General features: G+C 37.8%; 1 protein-coding gene across 7 annotated transcripts in view; it reads right to left on the bottom strand.

Moving 5' to 3' along the window:
* The window catches only part of LOC137999261 (zinc finger CCHC domain-containing protein 14-like), a 133521-nt gene extending 124646 nt beyond the window's left edge, over positions 1–8875 (bottom strand). For 3 of the 7 annotated variants that reach the window (XR_011122940.1, XR_011122942.1, XM_068845113.1), the window contains exons 1-2: positions 8240–8871; positions 7794–7974 (exon numbers count right to left, since the gene is read on the bottom strand). Coding sequence is in view for 3 of the 7 variants with exons in the window: in XM_068845113.1 (XP_068701214.1) it covers positions 7794–7974; positions 8240–8719 (661 nt within the window). In the remaining 4 variants the exon portion in view is untranslated. Of the gene's footprint in view, positions 1–7793; positions 7975–8239 lie in introns of all 7 variants that reach the window. The other 4 variants (XR_011122937.1, XM_068845105.1, XR_011122945.1 and 1 more) reach the window with 3 other exon arrangements.
* Positions 8876–10000: the final 1125 nt, after the last annotated feature.

Raw genomic sequence — 10000 nt, 5'->3', positions numbered from 1 at the left:
TGACCAAAGCAGATTGACGGCAAGCAGTGCTGTAGTCTAAATTTTGAGTGAATAAAGAGGAACTCAGTTTTTTCTTTATTCAATTTTAGTTTGTTGATACTCATCCATTTGTCCAAATCAGTCAGGCATAACTCGATACGTTCAACAGCCTCAGTCAGTTCCAGGTCATTATTTGTTGAAAAGGAACGTAAAGTTCCATATTGTCAGCATAAAGGTGAAATTGCAAGTTATGGTGTCGAAGTGATAAGTCAGCTAATGGTGCAGTATACAATAAATAGAGGATACCAAGCACAGAGCCTTGGGGTACCCTACAACTGAGGTTACGAGGTTGTGATTTATTCCCATTAATCAGAACAGATTGAGTGCGACCAGAAAGGTAAGATTGAAACCAGTTGAGAGCAGTTCCGCTGATTCCAAATTTAGAGTTTAATCTATTAAGCAGGATTTCATGGGCGACGGTGTCGAAGGCAGCAGACAGATCAAGAAGAAGAAGTATAACGCACTGACGATTATCAAAAGCACGCATGACATCATTATGGACACGTACAAGAGCAGTTTCACAGCTATGAAAAGGCTTGTAGGCCGACTGTAGTGGCTCGTGAAGGTGGTTACTTCGCAAGTACTCATGTACGCGCACAGCCACAACTTTTTCAATGATTTTTGAGACTACTGTAAGGTTACAGTGAGGTTTGAGATCGGTCTGTAATTTTTAAAGATTTCGTGATCTAAAGAAGGTTTCTTGAGTAGAGGTGTAAGGACAGCAGTTTTAAGAGAAGGAGGCAGATAACCAGATTCCAGAGATAAGTTAATGATCTTACAAAGTGTCGGTAGAAACATTTCAAAGTATTCTTTCATCAGTGCGGAAGGAAGTGGGTCTAAGATGCATGATTTTAAGACGATCTTATGAGCAATCTTAGACAATTCATCAGCAGATGTAGGTAAAAAATTAATTAGTTGGCATTTTAGTGAAGGTGAGTCAAAGGTGCAGAGGAGATCAGGAGTCAAGTGAACTGACGAACATGTTGGAAGAAATTTCTCTGCCTTTCTGTGTAAAAGACGATCAACATTGCGAAATAGAGCTTTGCTACAACTGTATCAACACCGGCTTCATTGATAAGATCAGAGTAATAATTCATTTTCGAGGTGTAGATGGATTGTTTCACGACAGTGCACTGATTAATATAGGCTTGATGATCAGTTTCATTATGAGAATGGCGCCAACTGCGTTCAAGACGACGACAGATTCTCTTCTGTTCTCTGATGTAGTTATTATACCAAGGAGCCTTGGGCCGGATTGTGATTATCTTCGTACGCAAGGGTGCATGTTTATCCAAGATAGTAGATAGGTCACTATTATACTGGTCACACAATTCAGTTAGGTCTGATGAAGGTGAGTTAAACAAAGTAGACGAGGTTATATCTTGTGCAAAACTTTGCAAGTTTATATTGTGTAGGCCCGTGTAGTAGAGACCATTTAAGGGTTTTGAGGTTTGCTGATGGGCAGGTTGCAATACACAGCAAAGTGATCTGAGATAACTGGATCGTTAACGAATGGGTTTAGGGCTGTCAGTTCATCAGTTCTAGCGATGATAAGATCTAGGATGTTATTGTTTTTGTGAGTAGGTGAGACGGTGTTTAGGACATGCAGATTAAAGCAATTTAGCAGATCCAAAAATTGGCGAGCTGTGTTGTCGAAAGGATTGTTGATGTGAAAATTAAAGTCACAGGTTACAAGTAGTTTACCAGGCAGTGAAACTAAGCGTTACAGCATAGTAGAAAATTCGTCCAAAAATAGAGCTGTTGTCGAGCCATTCTGAGTTGAGTCAGGAGGTCGATAAACAACAACAATACGTAGCACACATGAGGTAGTATTAAGTAGGGATTCCATAAATTCAAATGATTTGAATACAGGATTCTTGAGTCGTTCCATTTTTAGATCCTTCCGGTATAGAAAAGCAACGCCGCCACCATTTCCACTGGATCGAGGAGTGTGGGCAAAACAGTAGCCAGTAGGAGTTATATCCCGTGTAATATAATCAGAGTCATCGTCAGGTTTAAGCCAAGTTTCTGTGAGAGCTAAAATATCGATTTTTTTCTCGACGACATAATCTTTGATTATAAGAGTTTTGTTATTGATGGATCTAGCATTCAGGATACAGACGTTAAGTAGCTTCGTATAATTTGGTTGAATAGGAAGAAGACGTTTCACAGGCACCAGATTATTCAAATTAGGTCCCACAGTAATAGTTGTAAAATCACGAAGCATACGTTGATGAAAAACTGATTTAATCTTGTAGGTAACAGAAGATCAGTTGAAAGATTTTCCAGCGCGAACACGGCGTGTGTTTTTAGGATCCCTTGAACCTTCAAGAACTGGAATAAGTCAGGTTGAAGCGAGGATTTCGATCTTAAAAGTTGTTGTCTTGAATAATTAATGTTTGTAGAAGGAAGGAATATTTAAATCATTTGAACAGCATGGACGTTGAAACGTCGACAGTTCATCAACTACAGGACCAGGATTACAGTGAATATCCATACAAATAGTCAGGTCATGAAAAAATAAAGAACTTGGCAGAGCTAAAATGATGAATCCACGCATAGTACTCTTACAGATCAGAGTCGATGTTTTGTGTTCGCGACCAGCAACTTCACGCTTGAAGTGATAACTGAAATTGAAGTAGTTTAAATTATTTCTTTTAGGCTGCATCAATCTTTGAGAGTCCGCCATAAAACCAGCAGTAAACTCCTTAGAAGCACCATTGTAGAACGGATTGCCATTAAATAAGACACATAACAATAAAAATGTATAGAATAATCGCAAGAGCACATTGTTACGGGCAGCCATATTGGCGCATACGCAAAATTCCTGTAACACTGTACTGTAATGAAAATATACGTCTCATTAAATTTGAGACATTTCAGCAGCCATAGAACGCAATTACGCTGCAATTACGCTATCTTCAGATTGAAAGAAAACAAGGTGAGAAACAAAATAATTTTGTCATTTCTTCATTTATTTTAGTAAAAAGAGCAGCAAAGTGGCAACTGCTAACCCTTTTGTTTCCAAAAAAAGCGAAGATGACAACAAGTCGCAAATTTGCGACTTCTCCAGATATTTTAGTTGCAAAGGGAAAAAATTCAGTGGCAAATTTTAACGCGACTGTACATGTATTGGTCGCAATTTCAAGCTCTGATAGACTGTTATAGTGTAAGCCAGAAATCCAACGATTTTGCTTGAGCTGCCTTGACCTCAATGCTGTCTAATTAGCGATTATTGGACAAGGCTGAGTATGATATAAAGAATTATGCAGATGGAGGAGAGTCGCCAAAACCGAAAGCTTGAGGGAGGTGGATAACACCCTCCGTGATCTGCATATATATCTTCTTATCATACAAAAGCAGAGTTCAATGATAAAGGTTTTTTTTGTAGAAATTTCTCAAATGTTTATTGTGGTAATTAACATTACTCAGAGTACAGTAGGTGTCAAGGTGAACATTAAGAGGCATTCTCTAGCAGGTAGAAATAGAGGTGTGCGGTCCTATTTTGTCACTCAGTAGTTGTGTGACATGTTTACCATGCCTTAGCTTTCTGATTGTATCCTTGTTAACAAGTGCATCAACATCGTAACATTCTCCTTGACCTCAGAGTTTGTCTCCCAAAAAATGCTATGCATTTTCTCCTGTATGACCACAGTATTTTTTCATCAATGCAAGTTCATTTGACAATTACAGAATTAACATTAGCATTTACATGAATCCCTCTTTCAGTGTTTCACCTTGTTGAAACACAAACAATAGGAACGAGATGATGCAATTATTTATTTACTCCCTTGTTGGTTAAAAAAAAAAAAACAGAAAGGACTTTTTAGGGTGATGAAAAGAGTAATCTTAATCATTTGGATGACAGCTTGAAGCAGCAAAATGACAAAAGGTTTTCCTGCCTTAAAAGTTGTGTTTTGCCTCATTTTACTTTGAACTCCTTGTTGTAAGTTTTGCTAGTCTTTGCTTTTGGAAAGTTATTTTGAAGGAAAATGTTGATTTTACAAAGCGCATGTAGCATGAAATTCAAATTTGAGCTGCTACTGCCAGCAACCAATTGTAAAATACACAGGGTATTTGCATGAATATTTGCACATCAACTTTCCAGATGCCATGAAGAAGGGTTGGAGACACAAGGCTCTCCAAAAGAATTATCTCAGCTGCTATCCCAGAAATAAGAAAAAAAATGACTGAAAACCAGAATTCATGACTAAACATGGGATGTAGCTAAGAATAAATTCATCTGGTTGAAGGTTCTATTGAGGCGGTAAGTTCCTTTGAGCATCAAAGGGACCTGGTAACAGGATTGTTCCCAGTGTCTCACAACACCTGGCATTCTTCAAGATGGTGTACATGTACATATATCGAAAAAGAAGACACGCACAACACCCTCATTCTCAGCTAACTTGGGCCATTGATGTCATGCTGTTTTAAATACTCCTTTCTTACTTACATTTCTCTACCTCACTCTAAAATGCATTGTGTGTTGATGTTAAACACACAAGAAATTTTCCAGAAAAAATTTGTTGAATTACCCTGTTGGGTTATGTTTCTATGAATATTTATGTCATCCAAAGTGGCAAAAAAACAAGATGTCGCACTGCGGAAAATTTAACTTCGAATGGATTTTATATCAATAAAGGCTTTGGTGATTCCACTGAAGATCAGGCACATTTTTACATCCTACACATAGTTTTATAAAATAATGTAACAACTTTAAGCGTTACACTATTTTTGTCTTCAGTAAATTTTAACAAGAACTACTGTCCCATGGTTTCAAGTAAATTACATTACTATTTCCGCTGGCCAAGATATTTCCTGGCGTATTTGCTAATCCTTGCTTGCTTTTTGCATTATTATTTTTTACACTTCTTTTGAATTTTACTTCAATACAGCAGACTATCCAAATGGTCCCACCTAACATGTTGTGTTAAAATAATGTTTTGTATCTCATTGTAAAACAAATCTCGCAAAGGATTTAGCACAATCAGGTGCTTTCTTTTGATCATTGTGATCAGTCGGTTATTCCAAAGAACATGGAATTAGCCTGTACAGCAGTACAGCAGTGACACGTCACTTAGAGGACTTGCTACTAAGCATTACCAGTCCCTTCTCTGGAAGCAGACTAGCCCGAAAGCAATAAGTAATGTTACAAACGGACCTCTATGAAAATGTATCTTTGTATAACAATGTTTGCTAAGAATTGATTTTTTGGAAAGTGGATGTTCCTTTTAAATGGCATGCAATCGCAGTTTAAGGAGTGGTTATGTCTGTTTCTCATTCGTAAACAACAGCTGATTTCGTACATGTTGCGAGTGTTTTAGATGTCACATGTCGACTGAAATATAGTTGTTTAAGGCAAATGATTTCGAAATCAGTTCCAGGATATTTCTAGCGTACTTTAAAAAGCAAAAGGATGGAAATCACGCCTTTTCATCTACCAAATTATGTGTATTTTCGACTTGACTCACAGAAAGCACTGAAATGGCTTCCAATTATGTCATACCTAAACCCCGCCAAAATCCAGTTTATCGCTGGCCATTTTCCATTCACAGCAGATCAGAGAATAAAACCCTTTTTTTTTTGGAAACACCATATTAAACGCAAACGATAGACGCCTTTCCGTTCCAATAAACAAAGTGAGCATACGGCAATACAGTGACAACCAACTCAGACAACAAGTTGCAAAATTGTTGAGACACTCATTAAAAAACACCTTTTCTAGCTTCCAATGCCAGCTGTATCTAGAATTTAAACCTTTCCCATTTTCTCTCCCCTCTCCCCCTTTCAATGTTGACTGCTCAAGTTTCCAACATTTTTTTGTCTTGCTGGCAACACTGATAAGGGGGGGGGAGGGAAAGGCTGCAGTGTGAAAGATAATAGGGAAATTAATAATGCCCCAAGAAAGTGAAGTGTCTCCACTATTTTTGCAACTTGTTGTAGCAGTAGCAGCTCAAATTTGAATTTCATGCTACATGCGCTTTCTAAAATCAACATTTTCCTTCAAAAGAACTTTCCCAAAAGCAAAGACTAGCAAAATTTACAACAAGGAGTTCAAAGTAAAATGAGGCAAAACACAACTTTTAAGGCAGGAAAACCTTTTGTCAAATTGCTGCTTCAAGCTGTCATTCAAATGATTAAGATTACTCTTTTCATCACCCTAAAACATCCTTTGTTTTTTTTTTTTAACCAACAAGGGAGTAAATAAATAATTGCATCATCTCGTTCCTATTGTTTGTGTTTCAACAAGGTGAAACACTGAAAGAGGGATTCATGTAAATGCTAATGTTAATTCTGTAATTGTCAAATGAACTTGCATTAATGAAAAAATACTGTGGTCATACAGGAGAAAATGCATAGCATTCTTTGGGAGACAAACTCTGGGGTCAAGGAGAATGTTATGATGTTGATGCACTTGTTAACAAGGATACAATCATGATAAACATGTCACACAACTACTTAGTGACAAAATAGGACCACACACCTCTATTTCTACCTGCCAGAGAATGCGTCCTAACACCTTGACACCTACTCTGAGTAATGTTAATTACCACAATAAACACTTGAGAAATTTCTACAAAAAAACCTTTATTCTGACACTTTTCCAACAGTATTCTATTCTTTCTCAGTTTGACCTTTCTTTCTCATTGTGCTCAGGCCTTTAATTAATACGGGAGTTAAGTATCATCAAGTTTGGATTCGAGTTCGAGTTCGAGTTCGAGTTGTTAATACAAATACTAAAAAAAATGTGAAATTACTAAACAAACAAATAACCCGAAAAAAACAAGCTCTTCACTGCCTAAGCAGAAGGGTAGCAGCATTAGGGAATCTAAGCGTTTTTTGGGATCAGGGGCCTGTTTCTTGAAAGTGTGGATAACTTTTCGGGCCCGAAAAGCCAGTCGGCAAACTGCAATTTGCTTAGTTTGAAAAGCTAATCCTTTAACATGTTTTTGATTTAAGAAAAACAAAGAGGATTGGGAAGTTTGATTGCTTAGAACCACGGGGTTGCGAAGATATAAAGGGAATTGTGGCACCCGAAATAGGCCCAAAAGTTTCGGGACTTTTGAGAAACAGGCCACAGGACAGCAACCAGAAGAGAACATTTCGAGTGCCAGGATAGTGGTGTCCACCATACTTTTATACTAATCATTCTCTAATGGAGAAATGATACAGATACTTGGCAAACGTAAATGTGGTTGTGTGAAGACAAGTTAAAAGGGAAAACAGCCCGGGGAAAAAAGCTCACTTCCCATTGAACAAACACGCGCGTGCATAAGCTCCAACTGACATCTTCAGTCGCACTTGACAAATTACAGACAACCCTTTATGTACAAACAAGAACATTCTAGCAGTCAGGACACGACACAACGCCTTAAAATATTTCAACGGAAATCTCATATTAACCATTCCTTGATAAGCGATTTGAAATGTCAAATTGTATCAAGGAACCTTTGTGAGTCCTTGAGATCTGAAAAAACAATGACCGGTTATTTGGCTCAGTCTTTGTAGGCTCATTAGATATATCCACATAAGTTACAAAACATGCTTTGCTCGGAATCTCTCAGCTGCGTCGAAAATTCAATTCTATCGTGTATAAATTAACCAAAATATCCTGGGGAATCACGACGTATCTGGTCCGCTGGCAGTAATCAGTTTGAAATTGACATATAAAGAAGTGCTGTTAAAACGACGATTACTGTTATTTTTTTTTATACTTTAGTGTTATTTCCTAATTCCATTAAGTAAACACTTACTTCGGGGTGTTTTATCTCTGGCTGCTGGTAAATTCATGACTCCGTGTCTTCGGACTTTATGCCCTCTTTCTGTGGTTTCAGAATCCTTGGAACGTTGTTCTTTGATAATATCGTCCTGTTGGGTGGCAGCATCTTGATCAAAAGAGAACGTTGACGAACCGCTGCTTGATTCGGAGACTGTCTATAGGACAAGAAATGAAAATTTACAGTCACACTTCGTTGTAGTTTTTTTCGCAAATCAACAAAGTTTAATTAAGCGCAAGTTAAATCCGTAGATGCTATTTGGTTGACGAGTCAATTTGACCGCAGAAAAAAAATGAGGAACAACTTTTCTTTAAAACCATGGCTACTTTTATTCAAAAATAAAGATATCCAATAAATTTGGCCTGGTTCATACAAGAATTGTGATCTCAAAATGATACGCATGGATGATTCCGGGAACTCACCTCGCCAAGATCAGAAGTGCGAGTTTCTGAATTCTTTAACTGTTTTAATTTGGTGAGCATAATTTGCTTCTGATGAAACGAAAATGCTGGATGGTGAGCACACATTGTCATCAACAATGACAGTTCACTGAAGAATTCTTCTCCGTCAAGTGTTAATGGTTGAAAGTCATTCAAAATTCCAAACAACACGGCTGCCGCTTGCCTATTGCTCGAATGGAGTAGCGCTAGACTAACACACAATTTTCTTCGAATGTGAGCATCGTCTAAACCAAACAAGCAGCTCAAATCTACCGGATTATTAGCTGCACTTTCAGCCTGCCGAAACACCGTGTAATCTCTCTGGAATTGAGCATCAAGGAAGGTGTTGTAAAATCTGATTTCCCAGGGAAGACTGCAATCCAGTAAGTTGCACATCAAGTCGATTCGATCATCTCCAGAAAGGCCTCTGAACCATGATATAACGCTGTCTTTCTGGAGCATTTCATAAGATAACCCTTCTTAAGAGACGTCCTCCGGCAGCGGGATGCGATGCTGAACGTGACCGTTAAGTGGGCATTATTTGTATAGGTATTTAAGTATTCACTACTATTCCTCTTTGTCAGGTTGAAATTTATTACACGCCAAATGCTTGATGGGTATCCCTACTGCCCTTACTTGACCTTATTACAATCGGTATCCGTCGTGGTAACAAACTTTCCTCTCTTTAATGAACCCTTTTATACAGTAGCCGATTTCTAAAGACCTTTCTTTTTTCCACTTCCTTTCCTTCTTACAACGAGTCTGTGTCAAAAGAACAACGAGAAACTGTAGGCCTTTCTTTTCTACAACGAGTCTTTGTGTTTAGACTGCAAAACAGTCGTATTTTTTGCGAACGCAAGCGACACGGTAAAATAATATTCAAACGAAAGGTCTGGAGCGAGTGTAGAAACGGCGAGGGAGAAAATGGAAGAAAACGACTGTTTTGCAGTCTACTTTGTGTTAAAAGAATTATTGAATACTCAAATTCATCTCACAGAGAAAGACTGCAGATAAAATGAAAATTAATAATTGTTCTTCCTTTCTGTAAGCCATCACTTGCTTTCTTTGCTTTATCAATAACTTGTAAAATTTGTAAGATTTAAAACGAAAGGTGCATGATAATGCATGTCTATTACAACGAGCAGAAGTTACTAACGTCTATTACATGTCATGTCTATTACAACGAGCAGAAGTTACTAACAACTGACAATAAGTGGTTTCTTAGGCAGACAGCATGATGCCGTGTCGTTGGGCAAAACTTAGCTTGAGTAATTCAGTGAAATCTTATTATTTAATTATGGATTAAAAATAATTTCTAATTCGGTTCTCTTCGAGAGGATAAAGGACATAAAGGGGCATAAAGGAGAAAGCGGGCCACGTCAAATCATCAGAGAATTTTATCACGTTTCGCTGTTATTCCAAATAAGTTCAAGGCAGTGAAAGGAATTATTAGCCTTTGAAAGACCCGCCACTTATTTCTGTTATTTGGACGGATGCCAATGTGCAATTGAATAAAAATAACAGGAAAAAAGGCATTCTGACTCGATTTCAAAGTCAAGAATACATCGTGGTAAGATAAAACGTTTAAGTATAATATCAACAAAAAAAGGCTAACAAAGTGGCCAAGTTCTGACCACATCCGTGCTTTACAAAACAGACGAAACAGGCACGAAAGGACACCGCTCTATCTCAAGACGACAATCCAATATTACGGGTCTACGTTTCACATTTCAAAATTTGAAA

This window comes from Montipora foliosa, chromosome 1 (assembly GCF_036669935.1).
Source record: "Montipora foliosa isolate CH-2021 chromosome 1, ASM3666993v2, whole genome shotgun sequence".
Taxonomy (NCBI): domain Eukaryota; kingdom Metazoa; phylum Cnidaria; class Anthozoa; order Scleractinia; family Acroporidae; genus Montipora; species Montipora foliosa.
The sequence above is the reverse complement of the archived record's forward strand: the minus strand, read 5'-3'. Positions and strand labels throughout refer to the sequence as shown.